This window comes from Phalacrocorax aristotelis, chromosome 2 (genome assembly GCF_949628215.1).
Source record: "Phalacrocorax aristotelis chromosome 2, bGulAri2.1, whole genome shotgun sequence".
Taxonomy (NCBI): domain Eukaryota; kingdom Metazoa; phylum Chordata; class Aves; order Suliformes; family Phalacrocoracidae; genus Phalacrocorax; species Phalacrocorax aristotelis.
In genome coordinates, this window is record NC_134277.1 from 91,657,643 (window position 1) to 91,679,816 (window position 22,174).

General features: G+C 41.2%; 1 protein-coding gene across 7 annotated transcripts in view; it reads left to right on the forward strand.

Annotated features, from left to right (window-relative positions):
- IKZF1 (IKAROS family zinc finger 1) overlaps positions 1–22,174 on the forward strand; it is a 68,776-nt gene that overhangs the window by 9,288 nt on the left and 37,314 nt on the right. For 6 of the 7 annotated variants that reach the window (XM_075084336.1, XM_075084338.1, XM_075084334.1 and 3 more), the window contains exons 2-3: positions 4,082–4,135; positions 11,294–11,413. In XM_075084336.1, the coding sequence (XP_074940437.1) occupies positions 4,096–4,135; positions 11,294–11,413 (160 nt within the window). In that variant the 5' untranslated portion in view covers positions 4,082–4,095. Of the gene's footprint in view, positions 1–4,081; positions 4,136–9,818; positions 10,008–11,293; positions 11,414–22,174 lie in introns of those variants that run through there. The other variant, XM_075084335.1, reaches the window with a different exon arrangement.

Below are 22,174 nucleotides of genomic sequence, written 5' to 3' on the forward strand. Positions count from 1 at the left end.
CACTGGGTTCTATTTTGATATGTTCTTAAGACATAGCACAAGCTATGTTGTAGAGGGAGTTGCAAGGAGGGAAATCAGTCACATGTAAATTCTTTTTTTTTTGGCTGAAGCTGATAACCTGGACAAATGCTGACTAATTTAAATCCAATTTTTTTGTGTCAGTTAGGTGCTTCCTTATTTTAAAAAAAATCAACATAGCCTTTCAGGTTTTTTGTGTGTTGATTTTTAATTAGCTTACGATTGCAACATTTGATTCTTTTCCCAAATAATTATGGTAGCTTCATCTGTGTATCTGGTATTTGGAGTCTGAAAAGGGAAACATACAGGTTAGAGTTCTGTATCTGAAAAGACTTGAAGAAATAGTTTTATCTATTTTGAAGGGAGCTTTGCAGCTTTTTCAATAAGGGACCAAACTTTGAAGCTATTTGGATTGCTAGATAGAAGAAATACCTATTATCACCTAGGTGCTGATCCCTTTCCTGCTATAAATGAGAGCTACACGCGTTCAGCATTTGATAGCAAGATTGCTTTAGTCAGCTGCCTACCCAGCTTTTGATTTCTAACTTCAGGCTCCTAAATTAGCTGCTAACCTAAATAGATGTGACTGCATTGAAGACAGTGGAACCATACACAGTTCTTATGCTAGTGATAAATACGATTCTGTAGATAAAACTTACAATGAAATATTGCAAAACAATCCTGTTTTTTTTTTTGCCAAAACAGAGAGTTATTTAGGATTTAATGTCATAAACATTTCTAAAACAGTGTTCTTTTAGATGCATCTTTGTTAAAGGTCTATTGATTTACAAATTGATATCAAGTAGATACTTTAGTGCATATCCTTATGTCCATACATAGGGCTGTCTTGCTTTCTGGGAAGTCAGCAACAACGTTTCTGGTGATTCTAGAGCAGAGAAGGAAAGGAAAGCAAAACAGGGCATAGTTTCCTATTCAGATACTTACCATATGAAAGGCAGAGAGGTAAATAGTACTCTTAGTGCTTAAAATTTAGTCCAAGACACATTATGCCCAAGACCAGTGTGAAAAACCTTTTAAGAGTCACAGAGCCAAAAGCAACGTGCTGCTGTCATTGCCGAATGGGGGGCAGGGGACTGTCATGTATTCTTTGCTGATACAGAGCCTAAGCTGAAATAAGCTGGGGTTCATTAGTATTTACCAGATACCACAGGATACTATACTGTTAGAGTGCAATTTTCTCCTGGGAGGGATTCAAAACACCATTTAGGATTTTTTAAAGGTCTTTTTTCTTTTTGCCTTTATCAATTTTCTTAGTGCTTGTGGATCTTAATCTGCTTTTAGGAACCATGCTTAATTGTTCTAAGTAATCATTGGGGGAGAAAATATTTCCCTCATCACTTTTCCACCAGCTCTATTTTCTTTCTGTGCTTCATCCCTGGGAAATGGATCAGCTTTGCAGAATGTCCTAAAATCACCTAATTCAAGGATAAACCCTGAAGTCATCTCTCTGAGAACTGAGAGCATCTGTTGCAGGACAGTCAGTCCTGAATCCAAACTCACAGAAAGCAAGCCTAGGAGTATTCCACTAAAAAACCAAACCAAACCCCAAAACCAAACTGTACCCTAGTTTACCTCTGCATTTAAGAATTCGGAAGTGTTTTCAAACTGAATTCTGCCTGATGGCAGCAAGAAGCAGGAAGGAGTACAGCTGAGAGGTGTGTTGCTTAAGTTGCAGAAATGCTGAACAGAAGGCATGTTATGCCAAAGGCAGGTAAATTCAGGAATACGAAAATAGAAGAAATTTTCTCCTTTGCCACCTCCTCCCCTCGTCGCTCCCAGTCCTGCTGAAGGCCTAGTGATAGTGAGAAAGCAGGTGTGGTTGGAATAAAGTGCGCTTCATGGGTGTGGCTCCCTTCTGGTGGGTATTTTCTTGGGATGTTTTCTTTGTTGGTTGGGGTTCACTGTACTCTGGAAAAATGTGTAGTAATCAACTGATTAATAGTAGCCAGGTGACCCTCAAAGGCAGTAATAGATGCATGGGCATTTATTTTTTTCTTCCTTTGTGTTTAGTCATGCTTGCAGAAGAAATAAGGGTCTATACCAAGCACTTTTACCATACCACCTGCCATAAATACACCATGTTTCCAGTAACTAACCAGGGTACCATTATAGGGTTTTCCCTCCTGCAAGAGAAGCTGCATTTCCCACTGACTACTTCATTAAAAATGGACCTAACGAAAGCTCTCTGGTCCCATAGGAACCGATGCAAATTGTTGAGCAGTAGGTGGCTTTTTGCGTTTTGCATGGCTGTAGTAATTTCTGAGAATTATATATAGACCTTAAACAAATTGCTTGTCTGGAATTAAAGTTTAAGAGCAGAATAAAGCAAGAAAGAGCGTTATTGGATATTAAACAGTGCTATGGTAAATGTGCAACAGGCAAAGGAATGCTCTGCAAGAATACGAAACTTTTTTGTGCAAACTGCATAGACCAAAATTGGTTCTCCACCTATCTGTCTGCAGTCCTGCAGTCTATGTGCTCTCTTTTTGCAAGTCTAGCATGGACGTGGTGAGGGAAGCCAGCTTTTGTGAGGGGGCCACAGCAGTATAGTGGATCTCAGATGTACTGATGGCATTCAGAAGCAAGTGAGGAGACCATAGAACTTATGAAATGAATAAATATGACAACAGCTATTACGCTTTCCCACTACAGCTTGTTGGGTAGCAGGTCGAAGATTTTTTGGGGAAAAAAAATTATGGCAGTTGGGCTAAAAAGGTTAGGATAAGGTTTGAACCTTTTCTGTAGGAAGTCAAGCCACATCCTCTGCTTCCAACCCTCAAGAAAACGCGTCTTCTTTCATTCCAGGAAACAAGGTTCATGGGGCAGGTATCATTACAAGGAACAGCAAGGAGCCAGCTCCTCTGCTTGGTAGGATGTGAAGCCAGCCACACAAGCTAAAGACGTGACCAAGCAAGCCACGGCTGAACAAAGAGCTTGTAGGCTTTTTGTTCCCTCCCCACCTGAGGCTACCTCAGCTGCTCATGCCATGCTTCAAGGTGGGGACCAGGTTGTGCTGGGACTACCTGCCCCACAGCACATCTGTTATCCAAGTGGCTACCAGCTGTCTGCAGCCAGCACTCGAGCCCTGGGACCTACAGGGTCCCCTTTCGACTGAAAACCTGAATCTTGTTTCTACCCCACTAACCCTCCACACGCTTCTCCCTGATGCTTGTGGTCACTGGTTGCTGGCTCCTCGGAAGATGGTGTGTCGCAAGCAGAGGGCAGGAGCTTCCCGGTATCGCTCACCATGCCGTGGAGCCAGCCATCTGTCAGCAAAACAGGAAGGCACGGGTTCCCTTTCCCTCCTGGGCTCGTTTCACTATTTTCGGGAGCTGTACTTCTCCCCCACGCAGCACCAGGCTGGTGCGGTCTGAAGGAAGGGCTCCCGGGCGAGCGAGGGGCCAAAGCCTGAAGCTGCTGCTCTGCCCATCTGCCGCGGCTGGAGGTGTATTCATTATTAATGGAGGTAGTGGCGGTTGCTGCTCAGATATGCAGCCCTGCCTGGGTAAATGAGACATTCTTCAGCAAATTGCTTCGTTTTTTGATTGCTGATTGTACGCGTGTCACCAAGCTGACTCAAGGTTCATCGATGCATGCTCAGTAAATTAGAAAGAACATAACTATGGATCAACCAAGAGAATGAATTCTGTGCCTACAATGACCCAGGGCCATTTAATTTTCTGCTTAATTTTGTTGCAGTCAGTTTGCATTTTGGGTTATTATGCAGTAGGAAATTAACAATAAATAACAAATTTGGTCCTCCTGTGCTTGTAATGATATTTTTATAAATCTTTGTAATGCTGTTTTTAAAAGGATCAAGGTCTGTGCCAGTCTGATACTCCAGAAAGTATGCAGGGAGGAAATAAAGAGAAAAAATACATTATTCTTCCCAGATAATCTTATAGTTAAATAGCAAAGGGGGTTTTTTCTTTCCCCTTCTTTCTCCTTCTCTCTGTGTGTGGGGCTAGGTTTTTTTTTCTTTTTCTGTGCGTGTATGTGTGTGTTATTTTGCATTAACTTAAGGCTCTTCCTCTCTTCTCAGATAACTTGAGGAAAATGGAAACAGATGAGGCTCAAGATATGTCCCAGGTTTCAGGTGAGGTCCTTAACGAATACTTCTACAAAGAAAAACCTAAATTCTTGCTCATCTTTCTGGCACAGTACAATGTTTTTTCTTGTTGTCAATAAAATTGCCTTGGGTCTTTTTTAAAACTAGGGTGGGAATTGAGCTACAATTAATGATATCACTTGATATCAAGGCCAACAGTGCATGGATTTTTTAAAAGGAACTGAGTAAATAAAGAGGTCAAGGGAATACAGAAGCATAGACGCAATTTTGCATTAAACCTGTGGTAGCGTATCCCTGAAGCGTAGTCAGGTGCATGTTTATACTCCTTCTTCTGGGAGCAAAATTCTGATTGTTACAATATAAATATAGAATAAACAAAGTTTACTGGGTGGGAGAGGGCAAATACTAGTTAAAAGCAAACAAACTGTTTACCATATAGGGTTATTTGACTTTTTCCAGAGCATTCAGTTTTACTTATGAACATGTAAGAGAAGAAAAAAGGACTGATTGACATGAGGCTTTACACTTGTAACTGGTTTTGTCCAAGGTGATAATATTTCAAAAAATTTTTAAACAGCAGAGAAGTTAGGTTTCTAAAATTTGCCCTGTAGTGGCACGGATAGGATTTTGCAGCCTTACCCTATATTGATATTTGGGGGGTTATTCTTAACTTCCTTGGAAACTGGTTCCTTAAAAGATTGGCCTAACAAGATAATACGTATTCATACCGTTGTGCCACTGCAGTTGAAAAGGTACAGGTTAGTCTCTTTCCTAGTTTCCCTAACATGCTGGCAGCTGCAACGGTTAATGGCTTTGAGTTTTCACTTTTAGTGTTCAGCCTGGAGCACGACAGCCCCATCACCGAGGGCGCTCCCGTCAGATACCTGGGCATGTGGCTCCTTCTTAAGAGGCAACTCTCGGGCACTGGCAGCTCAGGACCTGGAGGCCAGCTATAGGAGATCATGAAGGTCTGGGTGCAGTGTTGGTGGCTAGGTCACTGGGCTTTCCTGAAATATATGAACACAATTTTCTTTTTGTGTGGGTTTTTTTTTTCCCCCTCCCTCCTTTCTAAAAACATTGAGGAGTCTTCTCAAAACTTGGAACCAGAACTTTTAGTGTCACCTGAAAATTGAAATTCAAAGATATTTTTCTGTCTGAAAGAACAACAGTATAATAATCCTTCACGCCAACAGAAGATTATCAGTTATGTTTAGTATAAGGAAGTCATTCCAAGGCAGCCCTGTGGAGGTGTGTTGCACTCCCCTCCTTAGGTAACAATTTCTAAATTGTAACTGGATAAACTTACACATCAGTGTTTTGCTGCATGCTGAAACAATTTGTAAATGAAATAAAACCTGTCCAGTACATGCTGTGCTTGGAGCATGTGTGGCCCTAGCAGAAAAAGCAGTGGGGTACTAATAATCCTTTATGCAGACAAAGCGCTGTGGATCTGCTCAGAGCAGTGAGAGGCACCGTGATTTGAGCCCAGCTCCTCTGCCTGCTGCAGAAGCCCTTTCCTGCTTGCGTGAGCTCCTGGGAGCAGGAGCGCTGACCTCCTCTTCCTCTGCAGCAGCACAGGCTCCCCTGGATAGCCACACCTAACCTTTGTGGTATTTTTTGCAATGGCATTAATGTGAGCTCCACGCCTGCTACCTCTTACCAGGGCATTGCTTTTTTTATCTTTTGACATGGAGAGGAGCAGCGTAGGAGATGCTGCCTTGAGTTAAGGAGTGGATTAGAAGGTCACACAATTTGCCTTCCTTAAGGTCTGCCTCTCCCCTTGAGAGGGAAGATTTGCAAGAAACTTTGCCATTTTGAATGTTCATGTGTATGTACATATATGCATAATATATGTATAGCTATGTATATAATTTGTAGCTCTCAAAGTTTTCCAGGTTTTGAAACACTAGTACTTTCCCATGCCCATTAGCTTTTCTAGCAAATCATGCTGGTGAGAATAGCACTCTTCTGTGATGACAGAGGGTTCTTTAAAAAAAAACAACCCATCAGCGTAAGAGGAGTCTACCTCTAACAGGAGGTAGACCTACATAAACAGATTACAGGAAAAAAAAATCTTCTTTGAACTCTTCCTGCTGTTCCTGTCACTATCTGATACTTTCTGTGAGCAGAGGCTCTAAGTTATATTGGGTTGTTAGCTGGATCTGTGAACAACTGGCCAAAGAAGAACTTGCTAATTTACGTTCATTTATGATCTGAGTTGTGTGTGAACTCAGCCTTCTGGAAACAGGAGTTTGTCAGATTAGGTTCCACAGATACTGGGTCTTTGTAAGTTCTTACTAGACCTCAAAAGTAGAGGATCTGATGCTTCTTTCTCATAGACTGCTGAATCTGGAAAAGTTTCCCCCCTCTTCTCCTCCTGGGGTTCTACATGCTTCTAGGATACTTCCCTGCGTGATGAGGGAGCTCTACTATATTTTGGGAACCAGTTAGACAGTTGCACCATTTCAGGAGTGTGAGGTTGTCTTGTCCACTGAAAAACAGTTTTATTTATTTCTCCTGTTTTGTGAGTAACACTCATCAGGTGTAGCTTACTCTCTGAACCTATGGAGTTAGGTCACCTGGTTCACTAGCACACTTGGTTGGGTTTTTTTTTTGTTTTTTTTTTTTTCCTTAAATTAGTTTGGGGGGTTTCTTCCTTTCTTTTTTTTTTTTTTTTTAAACCCAGAAATCAAATAGGTCTCTAGAAACAGTCTTGTAACTCAGAAGCTGTGTTTTGGAGCCATGTGCTTTCTGCAGCTGTAGCTGACTCAGGTGTGGCAGGGGCGAGCCAGGCCAAGAGAGTATAAAACTAGTGTGAGCAATCCAAACCCTGCTTGTGCACAGGCATTCCCGCTTCTGGGAATCCAGGCATGGCTGGCTCCTAGAGGAACTGAAATACTGTGTGACTAGCACAGAATTCACACTTTTAATTTTTCTCCTGAAAGTGATATTTCATGAGGCAAGCAGTTGCAGTTCTGAAATGAGGAGAGAGCTGACATACATTTAACCAAACGGTATCCGGCACCCATACAGAAGTCAGAAAACACAGATAATATCTCACTTAACAAGCAGTATTTTTCCTGGCTCTTTTTTTTATATTTTTTTTCTCAGTTCTAAGGCCTAACAGTTAAGGAGGGTGGAAAACCAGTACAAATGTTCAAATTTTTTCACATCTAACATAAAAAGATCCCCCTAGCACCAACCAGACTGTGCCACGCTCTGCAAAAGCAGGAAGAAGTATTTTGCATTTGGTATTTTTGCTAGGTCCTGGGAAGGTGGAAATGAGTGTATCTTGGGCTGGTATCTCTCACCTGAGAGCCTGGCTCCTGTCTCAGAGCGACTCTTCTCATCACTGGAGGTTTAAGGTTCCACTAGTGAAAAGGGGATGTGAATTCGGTTGTGACTCTCATCCAGAAAATGTGTATGTTGCTTTTCTTGTATAACTTTTCCAGTGATTGTAGTGTTTCCATAGGAGACAACCCTCAGGTATTAAATGCTCCCAACATTAGTTTGTGAAAGTAGAGAGAATATTTCTGTAAAGAAATCCTGCCCCGGCTTTCTTTTTAAGAGTTGTAGCTCCAGCAGCACCATCCTCGCATGAACTGAATTGCTCCCAGAACTTAATGGAGATGTTAAAGAAACACCAGGCTATGGACTCTGGTAGGAATAAAGGATGCACAAAACCTTACTGGGCTGGGCACTTTGTTCCCTTCCTCTCTTTCCTCATGTCTTCAACTATATCGCTAGAGCAGAGATGAGGAAACTCAAGTAGAGAAGCTGGGGGTCTTACCAGGCACCATTGATAGGTTAGGCACCTCTCTGGCAATTTTCATACAGAAATGGCACTACTTGGAAACCTGAGACCATCTTTCAGAGCTTCAGGATGAACTGGGGGAATGTATAAACAGGCTGCAGTTGGAGTTATTTCCATTTATGACTTAACCAAGGGCACCACGAATCAGTGGCAGTGCCAGAAACGGAGCTTCAGCTCTACAGCTCCCCTGTCTTTTTTGTTTGACATGTCAGGTGGCTCTTTACAAAAATAAAAATAAAAAAGAAAGAAGACATTCCCCTGCCCCAAGGCTAGATTGCATTGTTTATGCTTCACTTCTTATTTTTGAGCAAAAATGTAAAATTGGAATGGAATAAATCTATGGTACTTTGCTCTGTTATGTGACATTTTAATAATTTACCCCAGTACTTGCCACTAGGGTTTTTTTGACTCCATCCCTTTGACCGGTTATTGTTGTGGACATGCCTATTAGAAATTAAATGGGAAACTGTTTCCATTTCTAAATTCATTGGCAAAAGGATGTTAGTGAGATTGCATATCTCTAAGCTTACCATGCAGTAGTGAACTTATCATAGTGTAACAATTTAGATGTAGTTAAGGCATGAAATACAAATATCATGCTCTAGAATCCAAGACACAGAGCTCAACAAATATACCTATTTTAAATCCACTATTTTTATCTTGCCTTTTTGCACGCAAGGATTTCTCCATCGTGTAACAGGAAGAAATCAAATGGCAGTAAATGAGTCATTAAAGCCAAGTTTACTAAGTTTTCTTAACTGCAGTCTCCTGCAAAGAGGGAAGCATACCAGACCTCCAGCTTCTGCCCCACCAAGTCTGTGAGGCTAGTCTGATTCAGGCCACCTGGGCAAACGGTTATTAAGTTAACAAGTAGAAGACTGATATCTGTTTAGTCAACCAAACAGTTGACCATAAACTGCAAAAGTACTGTTCTACTTAGAGGCTTCTATTCCAAAAGAGTGCTTTGAGTTATCTTCAAAGCATCCTACTTAGCGGGCTTGTTGTACAATGCTTAATTACGCACTAAGGAAGTTCTGATTTTGTTTGCTATCTGTTATCTCATGGGTCTGATATTATGTGTTTATATTGGTTTGTAGCCAGAAAAGCCTTCAGGTTTTTAGGGTAAGTGTTCTTCTGAGTCTAGACTAAGTCAAAGCTTCAGATTCTGTTGTTGTAACTGGGAGCACAATTGAAACTTTGGAAGATGCAGGTGGCTTTTGATTACTTTTTGACAAATTTTGCTTAACCTACGTGTGGTGTCAAGAGAGCTGATTCTGACAAGACTGCCTCTTACCCTTCAATTAAAGTTCTGTGGGGTTTTTTTGTTTGGTTTTTTTTTTTTTTTTTTTGGGGGGGGGAAGTGTTGAAAAAGCTGAAATATTTCAGCCATCTCTCCTCAACCATGCATCCTATCTGTAAGAGATACCTCAGCTTGGCAGGATGGGACTTGCATTGGAAAGTTGCTGGCAGTTCTGTAAGTTTCTTACATCCCACAATAATAGTGCAGGAAACTACAGGAATAACTAAATAAGGAGCTAACCAGTGAATGGCAAAAACTGTTTTAATGCACTTATTTCCTGCTTTTACTTTCCTCTGCTGTAAAATTCATAGTCCTTTGCTTCCATTTACACAGTCCATCTTCGTTCTTGCACTCGCATCCAGTGGGTGTGATTTTGCACATTTAAGAATACCCCACAGAAGCTGGAGATGTGCGGGACTTTATCTAGTCAGTCCCTCTGCCAGTGCAGGACTGTTCCTTCACTACCCTCAAGTCTCCTGGCTCCAGTTTTAGGTGGTTCCCACCACTCCTGCTCAGAGATTATTCCACAGTCTGATAGATGCATCATTAAGAAATGCAGTCACCCACTCGTTTCATTCATTTAAACCTAGATTTTTGCAAACAAGCAAAACCAGCTAATTTGGAAGATGACTTAGATGTACCTGTCACACACACCCCCACCCCCGCCGTCATGATCAGTACAGACCGGAAAGCACAATGCTTTGCTCCATCCAGGAGACTGGGAGGAAAACGGTTTCTTCTTTCAGATCAAATCCATAACTGGCATCACCAGACTTGTCACTTAAGTAAGCTATATTTGTTTTAGATTTTCTATTTCTGAGAAGTGATTTCAGAATTAATTAATGTTTATGTGTTAATGAGGGAATTCTCATTAGAAAAAACCACTAATTTGCTAGGCCTTTGTGCCATGAAATTACTGCCCTTGCTGGTGTGCCGAGTGCCACAGGATGTCTAATAGATTGCATCAGTGTAAATTGGTAACATCTCCATTTTGGAGACAAAGGTCTTATGTGAACATTACTGAGTTCAAATTCTGCTCTGGGCCTATTCCGTTCTTTGCTATTAATGCCAAGCCCAGCCTTTTAGTAATAGTCAATGAAACTAATCACTTAGATAATTCCTTTGGTAGTTGTTTCCAAGGCTTGCCTTTGTTACAGGTGCATGAAGTAATTTTAAAAGAAGCTCTGCAAGACAGGGATAGTACTGTGGGCAGGACATATATGCTGTGACTGAGACCTAAACCAAGAAACCTCACCATTTCTGGAAGTGTAATACTTAGCAAGAGAGCTGTTTTCCTTATGTATTGCATTTGGCACTAAACCAGTTCCAGAATACTTAGGCTAAAGTACCAGACTGTTTTCTTCTGCAAAACCTCGTGTTTTGTTTCCCTTTTACAAATAAGAGACCATAAACCCCTTGAAGTCCTGTTTTGAGTGACGTCTGCTAATTGTACATGTTTTAGAATGTCCCAGGAGCCACAGGCACTTAGTTACTGGTAGGCACAAGGACCAGCCAGAGCTGCATCTGTGGGTATTAGTGAAGTGTTCTGAAGACGTAGCTGAATTTTTAGTTGGAGATAAAATTTTATCTTTTGGGTAGTTCTGTTAGAGCCCGAAAGTACTTGTGGGTTAGACTTCACTATGTCATTGAAGCAAATACGGATGTGCTCTCAAGGAGCATTTGTGGAAGGAAGAAGAGTTTTTACAAAAGATGACCATTTGATAACCTGTGTAATCTGTCAGCCTACGCTGGCTAAACTGGATCTTCTGAGCATAGCAGCTGAAAAATATCTATGTGTTACAAATATCCAAAAGGGTAGGACTGATAACTGTTTATCCAGACTTCAGTAAATTTGGAAGAATGGCCATACATTCCTTCCATAAATAAAATTCCCCTGTATTCAGAGGAAGATTTCTCTGCAGAACAGCAGGTTTTCATCCTAAGAAGGTCATGCTTTTAGTAGTGTTTAGGTGTTTTGTTAAGTTTTATTTGCTTTGTTGTTCCTCTTATGGTCTGATTTGAAAATGAGGCTACTCCGATGACTCACTGATGCTACTTTCTTCACTACTAGGAAAGGAAAGTCCTCCAATTAGTGATGTCCCAGATGATGCAGATGAACCTATGCCTGTACCAGAGGACCTTTCAACTAGTACTGGAGGACAACAGAGTGCTAAGAATGAGAGAGTCTTGGGTAAGATGATGAGTCCACTCTGATAATATTAGTACATAATATAATACGCCAATAATGTTAAAGTACTATATAGCAAACTGGTATACAAGGAGGTCCTGTGCCTTTTCGTCGTGTTCAGCACAATTACTCAAGTGCTTAGTGGTTTTGTGTAACCTTCTCTTTGGGAAAGCCATTTTGAAGGACAGCAAGCCTTTTCATCCACAGAGAAGTTATAAAGATCCTACTCTTTATCTTATTTCTAAAGCATGACTGATTGCATGAAACTCTCCCCAGGAAAATTTGTTTTCATTCTGCATAGGAAGTGGAATTAAATATATAGTTCCAGGTCAAAATTATCTGAACTCAGATTTGATAAAAATTCAGTAAACTCTCAAGTATTTTTATTATTATTTTTATCATTAATTTGAATACTACCTTGAATGTTGTCTGCTATTCAGATTTCTCCAGAAATGCCTCATTAGAATACACATAGTATTCATATGTTTCCGACTCCAATATCTGATCTTCATTTACTCTTGATTTTTTTAACTGAAAGAACTTTAGAAAACACTTGAATTTTGTTCTTCAAGGTAAAAGTCCACAATTGATAAAGTCTGTTGGATTAAAATATCGTCCAGAGATAATTTTGCAAAGTGCTGATTCTTTTTCGGGATCCCACACTCCACACCAAGGACTAGCAATGCTGCTGACTACTGCATGCATCAGCTCACATGTAGTCCACTAAAAAAGACTAGATGATATTACCTGAGCACGATGCTTGTTTACTAGTTGGGGAAAAAAAGGGGGAAAAAGCACAATAACTCATAGAATGCTGTGATCCATGCCCTGTATGATAAAAATATTTCAGGAGAGGAGTAATGATCAAAATATGTTTGTTTATCCACAAATAAAAGTATTGCTCATCATTTTTACATTCACATTGTAAAAATAATGGTAAGGGTGGAAGACTTTACAAAAAGATTGCACATGCCTTTAAATGTTTATTGTCAAAGTAAGTTCAGTAAAGGATGGTAGATGGAGAGGGAGGCACAGGAGGCAAAATAACCAAGTCAAGGTAATACAGGAGGATGGTGTCAGCATTAGGAATGAGCCTACTCCCAAACTCCAGCCATAGCTAGTAGAGAATGCAGCATCTTACACATCTTCACTTTACTTAATACTTGATCCCCTTTTACCAAAAATGTGAGCAGAACATTCAGCTCCTACATGCCTGTTGACATACCTTATGAACAAATTAATTTGTAAAAAAGCTTTTTAATAATCTGATCACTTACCTAGCACTTTGTTTCTTGGTCCAAAGCTCTTTGAATAAAATCTTGCCTTTACAGCTTGTGTATCAACTCAGTAAAATGAGTTAAGCTTCCTTTTTCCCACAGAATACAAAATATTTAAGCCTTGATTAAAAAAAAAAAATTTAAAAAAACCCTTTGTTCAAACCCAAACACACACACAGGATTTTTGTTTGCATTGAATTTACTTCACCTCACAAATATCATACAGAACCAGCAAAGGTGAAATTTACATTTGCTGATGATGTAACGATTCTCCCAGTAGTTCAATTATATATCAATATAAATGCATATTAAAAGCTACTGTAATAAATGAAGGAGAGAATGTTATCTTTGGTACCCTAAATATGATAAGTTCCATCTGTTGTTCTCATTATTTTTACTTTGTGCACTCAGCCATAAATTAGATGTTCTATGTCCTGACTTCCAGATTTTTTCTACAGCCACTTGATCTACGCATAGCTCTTTGGTTTTGAAGGGTCACTTCTTGTAGTGAGACATTTACCATAGTCAACAGAAACAAAGACAATTCACAGTACTCTGTTTTATGGATGATCTTAACTGTAGGTAACAACTTCAGCACTTGCGATGTTTGTCTTTTCTGTAAAGCTGCATGCACTCTTACCTCTTCTACTGCTCCTTTTTCTAGTCCTAAACTAACTTTCTGATAACAGTATACTGAAAAAATTAATTCTTTTTTACAAAAAGGGTCTGAATACATGCCCCAAACGTATCGGGAACCATATGATTGCTATGCACATTCTGGATCATCATCAAAAGAAAATCTGTTAGGGATAAACCAATGCCGTAGAAGTGGTGTCTGGCCTATACGATCCCACAGATGTATTAGGGATGAAGGAGACCGTCTTTCTATGTAGGCCATGGCATGGCAGTGTAGACAGACTTGGCTTTCCGTGCAACAACGTTACCTCTAAGTCCTAAGATCTGTTTCTCACCTCTATTTACCACAAAACTTAGGTAGAAAAAAGATGATCTGAAAAAGTAGTTTGAAGAATGATAGATAGGCAGGAGGGTATTGTAAAGACCCACTGATATTATATATATATCTTGTAGCTGGGAGATAGACTGTGGCCTATGATAACTGACAGGCGATGCACATGAGCAGATACGACCAGGCAACAATTTTTCTCTGTATGACTTTCCTAATGTCACATCTGCTTCCTTCATCAAAAGGGAATCCCCTATGCACTTTGCTGTATTTCAACATATGATTTACAGTGCATTCCACTTAATCTGTAACGCCCTGAGAGATCAGCTGTCCATAGGGCATGCACTGAGGAAGGGTAATTTGAGTCAGACATTTATGGAAGAGGGTCACTAGGCTCTGGAGGACTTTTTTTACATGTAGTGTTATAGACGTAACAATGGAAATTGCAGGTTTGTTAAATGAAAAGCATAAGTATTTACTTCGTCTTACTAAAACTAGGTGAGAAATCTGTTTTTAATTTTAATCAGCCTGTGAGATAGAAATGTTCAAATGACCGTTTGCTTACTCAGATTTGTAGTAACACTTCATGAAACCTTTAACCCTGGAGTCAAAAGTTTAATTACCTTTTTCATCAATTTAGCATTTTAAAGGTCAAAGATTAGGGGAAATAAGCTATATTTAGAAAAGAAAGATAGGCTCTAGCTCCTCTGCATGTTTTCAGAAATCTCCTTTCTTGTTTCTTCCAACCCTAGACTGCGACTTGAACGTGGTGCTATAGACCTGATAGAGAGAACCATTTGAAACTTCTGTCCCACTCTGAGAATGAAGGAGTAGCAGACTTCAGAAGTTAAAGTACTCAGTTCACTTGCCAGATTTTATTGGGTGCCTTCAGATTTTGAGTGTCTCACTTAAAATGACTAGAGAGGGTGCAAATTTCATAAGGAAAGTGCCCAGAAGTTCATGAAATGTATGCTTTGACTTGTGTCCCTGGACAGAGGCACCCAAGACATGGCTTGCTTCTGACCAATGCAAAAATGATAAGCGGGTATGAAAGGTAATTTGTGGAAGTAAAGTCATCAACAGTTTCTAGTAATTGCCCCAAGCAGCACAGCAAAGCAGAAACATATTAAGAGACGTGTTCTGGTCACTGCTATATATCTTCATTTCCTTGATAATCTTACTATGTCTTTAATGTTGTAACTCTCAGAATGCCACTATGTGTTGAGCAGCTTCCTCCTGCAAACTTTTCTGCTGCTCTGTTCACTAGACTTCCTTCCTTCCTTGTCCTCTTCTCCACCCTGAATTCCCTTCTCACACTGATTTGGCACCCATAACTTGTTTATGATTTTATTTTTTTACTCTGCTCACCCACCTGCTCTACATTTAGTTTTTCTAGTAAGCACAGGGAATGTTTTCAGTCAAGCAAAGAGCTAGATTTTCACAGCTCTTTAAGGTACTAGAGACTCTGTTTTACTGTATCTCCTAAATATACTTTAGAAATTTTGATCTAAGTTATTTAGAAATACACATCCCACTGAAATTCCGTTCCACTAAGAATTAGTGCTTTGCAGCCTATTTTGGCTGGGCAGCCCTGTTTCTCATAGTAACCTGTAACACAGGAGCTGGTTTGAAATATCTTCTGCTGACTCTTACTGTTCCTGTTCAAGTTTCAGGTTAAATGTTGTGTGCACCTTTTGTGGATAATCAGTACTGAACATGCTGTATATGGTAGATCGTTGCAATTCAGGGCTGTTTCTGCCCTGGGACTGTATCCTAGTTCAAGTCACGTGTGGGAAGCTAATGATTCAGTGAGCTGTAGGTCAGACCCTCCTTCATGCAGAAAAAGCCATTCACTGCCGTGGTAGCATTTGCCTAGAAAGGCAAGCAGTACCTTCCTTTATCCACAACTGCCCATACTGTAGCTAGCTGTTGATGGGTAAAAAACAAAAAGCCATCTCATGGTTTTACTGGCCTCAGAAAGAGGCTGTGGGCTCACCGTTTCTGCACAGGCAGCTGTCTGATGCTGAAGATGACTGTTCAGACTTCCAACACAGAAATCAAGGATTTCTTACTGGAAAAAGTAATCACCACCATAGTTACAGATTACAGTCTGGACCTGGAATACATAATGCATACAGATATTACTCTTTCAGAGAGGAAGAGGTGGGTAGAACTCACCTCACAAAATTGGGTTGAAACTGTTGGACAACTGACAGAAGATGCCCAAAGTAACAAGGTAAGGTGATTCTAGACACCAAAAGAAGACAGATGAGATTTATATGAAGTTAGAAACTCTCTATTTTTTAAAAATAAAGGACACTAGTATGGGAAGAGTATTAAAAGGAAAGACTTTTTTGACATTTTTCTCCTCCAGTGGGAATTGTTGAGTGGCTGATGTTGCCTCCCTCTTGCAACCCTGTTATTGAAGCAAAAGCCTGTGTAGCTGCAGAGCCTCATGCCTGGAATCACTGGGATCCTGCCATTGCCTTCGAATCCTGGGGTCTTCCCTCCTGGCCATGGGCATTTAGAGGTGGTAACCTGCACAAGTAGCTAGTTACCGGTGCAGGCAAGTGTCCTCACTCTGAGCTTCAGTGCTTTATTTCCTTAAAAGGAGCTCAACCATTTGAAAGCATGGACACAAGCATTGCTGAGGGGCCACCAGGCCAACCACAACAGCTTGCCATTACATCAATTTGCTGCAACTCACAAATAGCTGGGTGGAGGCAGAGTAAAAGTGGGGAAAGGCTGCAGACGGAGGGGAGAAGGGAGAAAAGCCAAAAGGGGAAGTGCCCCACCCCAGCTTGCAAAATTAGTCCTGTTTCTTGAGACAGGTCCAGCTTGCTGCTGCCCTGGCACTGCTGTAGGCAGGGGAAAGGGGCTGGGGAAAAGGACCGCCAGAGCTAACCATCTTTGCGAACTCCTCCTGTAGGAGTTCAGTAGCTATGAAGGCAGCGTGTTGTGTCTGAGTAATAAAATGTGTGTCCTGCATGTATGCACATGGACACATAATCATTCAGAGAAGTAAAGTAAACTGGAGGGCTGTGTAATGTGTTTTACTTGCTCAGGTTTCAGGTGGACGTCTCTGTTGCTCAGAGGTGTGAAAGTGTGTAGGAGCTGATGAGCCTTTGAAAATAATTGCTGATAATTGCTGTCTTACCTGATGTAGCCCTACTGGCTCTGAGAGCAGAGAGAACATTTGTTTCAAGATTTGTTTGGGGAGCTTTACAAATTGTCTTTAACCCTCCACAATGAAACAGGGCTTGAAAGTCCAACTGAGGAGGCTTCTGAAGGAATTGAAAAACTTGTAACTATAATATTTTAGGAACTTTTAAAAATAGGGAAGTTGGGAATCTCCCCTCTTGTTTGGTCCAAAGTCCCTATTTCTAGTCCCAGAATACCATTCCCCAGTATGGACTGGTATTGCGTGCTCTGAGACCCTGCCTGCCAGTATGACGTGCCTGTTTTTAAGGGGAACGCAGGAGATATTTTTGTCAGGATTATTTTCATTTTGTATGCAAAACTCTTCTGGGAATTTGTATAGAGGAGGATGGGGGTAGTTTAGTGGGAAAGGCATGTAACAAACTTCATGAATGCCCTTACATATGCTGTATGAGATATATGGTATATACCAGCCTTCAAAGGTATGTTTTGCATGTGCATAATGTGAGAGCGTGCTAGAGTGAGGTGCAGAAGACCCAGGTATATGGGGCCATTGTGAAGCTGAGGAATTAGCCACGCTGCCAGAGACAAGCTCTGCTCAATGTAATGACCTAGGACTTAGCAAAATGTCCACGAATTTGCACAAGGCCAGTGGAAAACAGCCCTCTTACTGAAGGCAAATTCCTTTATCAAATTTAAAAATGCTTGCTGCAAGTAATGGAGGGTGAACATTTTCGAAACAAACTTGAAAGCAGTTTCTCGAAGGGAGGGTGAGCCAGTCTGGAGAGGAGAGTCGCCGCAGTCCCAGCGTAGGCTGCGCTGTATTAGCGCAGTTAACTCAGCCCGTGCAAAGCCAGGGCAGAGGCACTGTGTAAGCAGGCACATAAAAGTTTGTCCTCCGATGCAGCCAGAGTGCATGATAAAATCAAATCCATGAGAACAGAATTGATCTTAAAAGGGAGTTGTACTTTTCCAGTGATTTCTCTTTAGTTTTGTGAGTTTTTCCACTCCTGGCCCATTTGGTAGAAGTATGGTTTCTGTTGCCACTGTGTGGCAACATGACGTCGCAGTGGGTGGTGAAGCTATGAGTTTTTTTCCCTTATTTCTCCAGAGCTGTGGAGCTTGTGGAGCTGTGCCCAGTTTCATGGGTGCCTGCTGGGCACTGCTGTTTTGAGAGGGGAACATCAGTGCAAATACCAGGGAAAGCCTGGGAGCTGTGCAAGTTTTGTTTCTTTGGCGTTTGAGAAAGCAGCGAACGTTGTTTGAACTGGAGAGATGCAGTGTGTTTAGCTGTGTGGCTTTTAGGTACGGATACTGAGCCTGCTGATCTAATCTGCAGTTAGAGGAAGTTGTCTTTATCTGAGCAGAAGAGATGTGCCTCAGAGATAAGCCCCATTCTAGCTCGGGAGTTAAAATTATCTAGCAGGATCTCAGCCGTGGCTGCAGCACAACTCAGAAATACAGGGCTCTGGCTGGAAGGGGGGCATATTTTAAGCTAAAGAGGACCTCTATAACTGCAGCTTGCTAAACCTCAGGTTATTTTAAGGGAATGACTCTGCATCAAAAGGTTGTATGGACCTCCCAACACCAGCCATCCCTCTATTCTGTATTGTTTCTTGCTTGCCCTTTTGTGTAGGTTTGTTTTTTCCCTTGAGCAAGTTCTCGTTCAACCTGAGCTCTCTTCAGGAGCGCACCCTGAGTGAAAAGCTTAACCGCTGGACTGAGGTGCAGTATAAGGAGCACCAACCTCTACAGAGGCACTGTTCTGGAACAAGATGCTGTTTTGATTTTGTTCAACCTCTCGTCATGTTTCTGTGATTTCAACTCCCACTATGGGCCTCCCTGGGAGGAGGTGGTTCCCGGCTGCAGAGGACCTGCTCTCCCCTCAGGTGCAAGATCCTCAGGCTCTGTCCCACAGCAAACAGTGTCACTGTGGCTGCATCCCCTCATTAGAGATTTGCAGGGAAGGATTTGCAGCATGGCCATGCCACCACAGGTTTCCCCAGTGTAGAACAGGCCCTTTATGGTAAAGAGCAGGTATATGGAGGGAGCTCCTTTTTGGAGATGTACTCCTAAAGCTGGGTGCAAACACGACTCATTGCAGCAGGACAGAGATTTGTCCCCGACCCTTTCTCATTGAGCTCACTATGTGAGGTTTCTTGAAGCCTGAAAAGATGGTCTCTCTGGAAAAAGCTTTAGCCCACGTGCAGTAGGTAGGTATGCCATAGCAGCCAGTGCAGGCTCACCCACAGCTTGTCATTTACGGTGAAGAAATGTGACCACAACAAGCTGCTAACTTGTGATGGTGGAGCAAGCAGCACCCCAGGATTTTGGCCTCCAAAGACAACTTGTTGGAAACTCTGTCCTGCCTCATCTAGCTGCCTCCTTGAAAAAGCGAGCCAGCAGAGCAGCAGCTCAAAAGCCGGTTAGACCTGCAACCTGCAATGTGACGTGCTTTCTGCTGCTCCCTCCCTCTCCAGTAAGCTAATTCTGTGTTGTAAAGGTGCACGTGCAGGGAATCTAATTCCTGGTAAAGTAACCCATTTGGTGTGTGCTTCTCTTTGTTTTTTACACATTTTTCAGTTAGGAATAGTGCCTAGTTCTTGTATCCATTGCAGTTTAGGGACACATTTCCCAGAAGCATTTAGGTGTCTAAGTTATAGGCATAAGAAAAGATCCCAAGGAGGCAGTTTATGTGTCGTTCCACCATCAGCCATAGTAACACACCAGGCACCAAATGGGATTTTTGGAAGTGAGTAACTCCTACTTCTTTGATGTAAATATGATTTCAACCCTAACATGGCAAAATCCATACCTAAAAATGGGATTAAGAACCCTATTGAAGGTTTGCAGAGAATTAGTAAATGCAGAGCAAACACAGAATTACTCTCAATTTCCAACCAGAACGGGGATGATCCAAAAAGAAAAGTTAAGGTCCCTGTTTTTAGCTTTGGTTTTACCTTCCATTTCCCCCATTTCTCCTACTCCAAAGGTAGTCCTAAATTATCTCACACTTAAGAAGTGTAATAAATGTAGCAAAAGTGGAGAAATGTGCCAGAATTAATTCACTTCCACTCTTCCAAGCCACATATCAGAGTTTACAGACAAAAAAAAAAAAAAAAGAGAAGAGACTGAACAGTAAGGAGAACTTTCACATAAGCCAGGTTTTTTTTACCCTGGAAATGTTACTTCTGAGGAAGTGGCTCTTACCAGAGTTTTCAGTAACTTCTAGATTATTTTATGGAACAACACAAGAACCTGCCTGCTCCATGACCCCTCCTTTAAAAAAAAAAAAACCCACAACAAAACTTGAGAGCTTTAAACAGAATTGCTAATCCCTTCATATAACAGAGAGTATCCACACATGATTTTGCCCTCCCTGCTGATTAAGTAACGTAACAGAAATGTTTAATGCAATGGAAAGGTGGGTTTTAACTAAACTTGGTGACACTTTCAGCTTGTGTTGCAATTAATAGAAGAGGAAATATTCATTCTCCGTATTTCATCATTTAAAAGCATCCTGTATTTGTAAGAAGCTGTGATCAGCCAACATCCCTGCTATGGATTTGAACTTCCCAAATCTTTGGTGGGTTTTGTGTTTTGGGTTTTTTGTTTGTCTAAGCTAAGAGGTTTGTGTTCTGATTTTTAATCATGGCTTAGGGGGTTTTGTGAGGGAGATGAGACCCTTCTCATTCACAGTACTGCGCACCTCAGCATTATATGGACTGAGTTATTGAGCCTGTTTTTTCCTGCTGTGAATATGTGTTGCAATGCTCGGAAGCAGTGGCAGTGGTTGGTGTTGAAGTGGGATGGTTTCATTAGCACCGAAATGGCGACTGCTATCTAGGGAACACTACTGTTTCTGCACCCCGCATGCTGCATCTGGGTTTCGGAGATATCTTTCCGGGTCTTTCCATATGAGAATTTATTTTCAGGGGAGAACAACACATGCACATATAGCGTTCACTATGAAAAATTTATTTGCCTTATTGTGAGGTGGACTGCGACCCACTGCTCGGATTTTGTGCCCAGATTTGCAAAGGGAAAGAAACACCTATGTGGCCAAGGGAATTGTTGAATTGCCCCTGACCCCCAGCTGGCTGTATTCATAATTCAGGCTGTGAATGTCTGCCTCTCTCCCGAGCAGAGCACCCTTCCTGGTTTCCCCAGGCTGAAGCCATGAACAAAGAGGTGAGAACATCCCTTCCACACTGACATGGTGCCTTCCTTTCTGAGTTGAGGTTCATCCTTTTTCCTCCCAGAATCCAAATCATTTTGTAACTGACACCTCCTGTTGCTGGACTTTGGAGGGGAGATGGGGAAGCTGTGATGGGCAGCGTGGTTGCTGGGACTTCATCTGCTGCAGGTGTGGACCTACAACAATTTATCAAGAAGTCAAATGGGAACTAGGCTTTTCTGGGGAGGGGTTGAGTTTCCTGCCCATTTGTCCACATAATGGCAAGTAGAAATAAAAATGAGAAATGATAATTGTGCTAGCAAAACACTTCAGTGGCTTTGGAGCCCAACACATGTAAAAGATGAGGAAGGAATAATGGTAATGAGGCATTACCTCTGCTGTAGCAACATATTTGTTTAATCTTACCACCACAGTGCTAGCAGATCCTAATAAAATTGGTATCCTATCACAGGCTTATTGTGGTGTTAAGTGGAATTTTTTTTCTCCTTGCAAAACAGACTAGAGAAGTCTGATATTGTTTATTCTGTAATTACACATTAATGAGTCTGTATATTCGCTATACAGTGTAACCATTGCTAATAAGCTCTTTCTGTGTGCCATGCAAGAGACTAATTTATACAATGCATGATTTAGCCCTTGGTGTTAAGGAAACAATCAAAAAATATTTTTAATTTCTAAAACTTTTTGTAGTTCATTTCTTCTCTTTAATATTCCCTTTGAAGTTTGAAATGTATTGTCCAGCTAACAGGAGCCATTTATTACATATTCTCTCTTTTACATGTGTAAATGCATACACATACATGCACATACATACAAAGATATGACTGTCAGCACACATAAAATTATATGCCTGCAAAGTCAAATGCCCCTGTGTGTATGTCTGTGTAAAAAAATTAAAAAACAGCACACGTATGCAAAAGAGCATTTATCTTGAAAGCTGAGCTTTTCATTCTTTTTCAGAGGGAAAGAAAAGACCTATCAAACATATACTCTGCAAAATAAATGCATATCATTAAAAAATGGGTTTTTTTCAAACCTAAAAGAGGAAAAGGTTACTTCCTACTAATCTGTCTGTATCCCTATAAGAAACCTAAGCGTAAATTCCACTTGGGAAGTGGGCAGCAGCTGAGGAAGACCTGCTGGTACCCGTTGTGGCTTTTATTGTC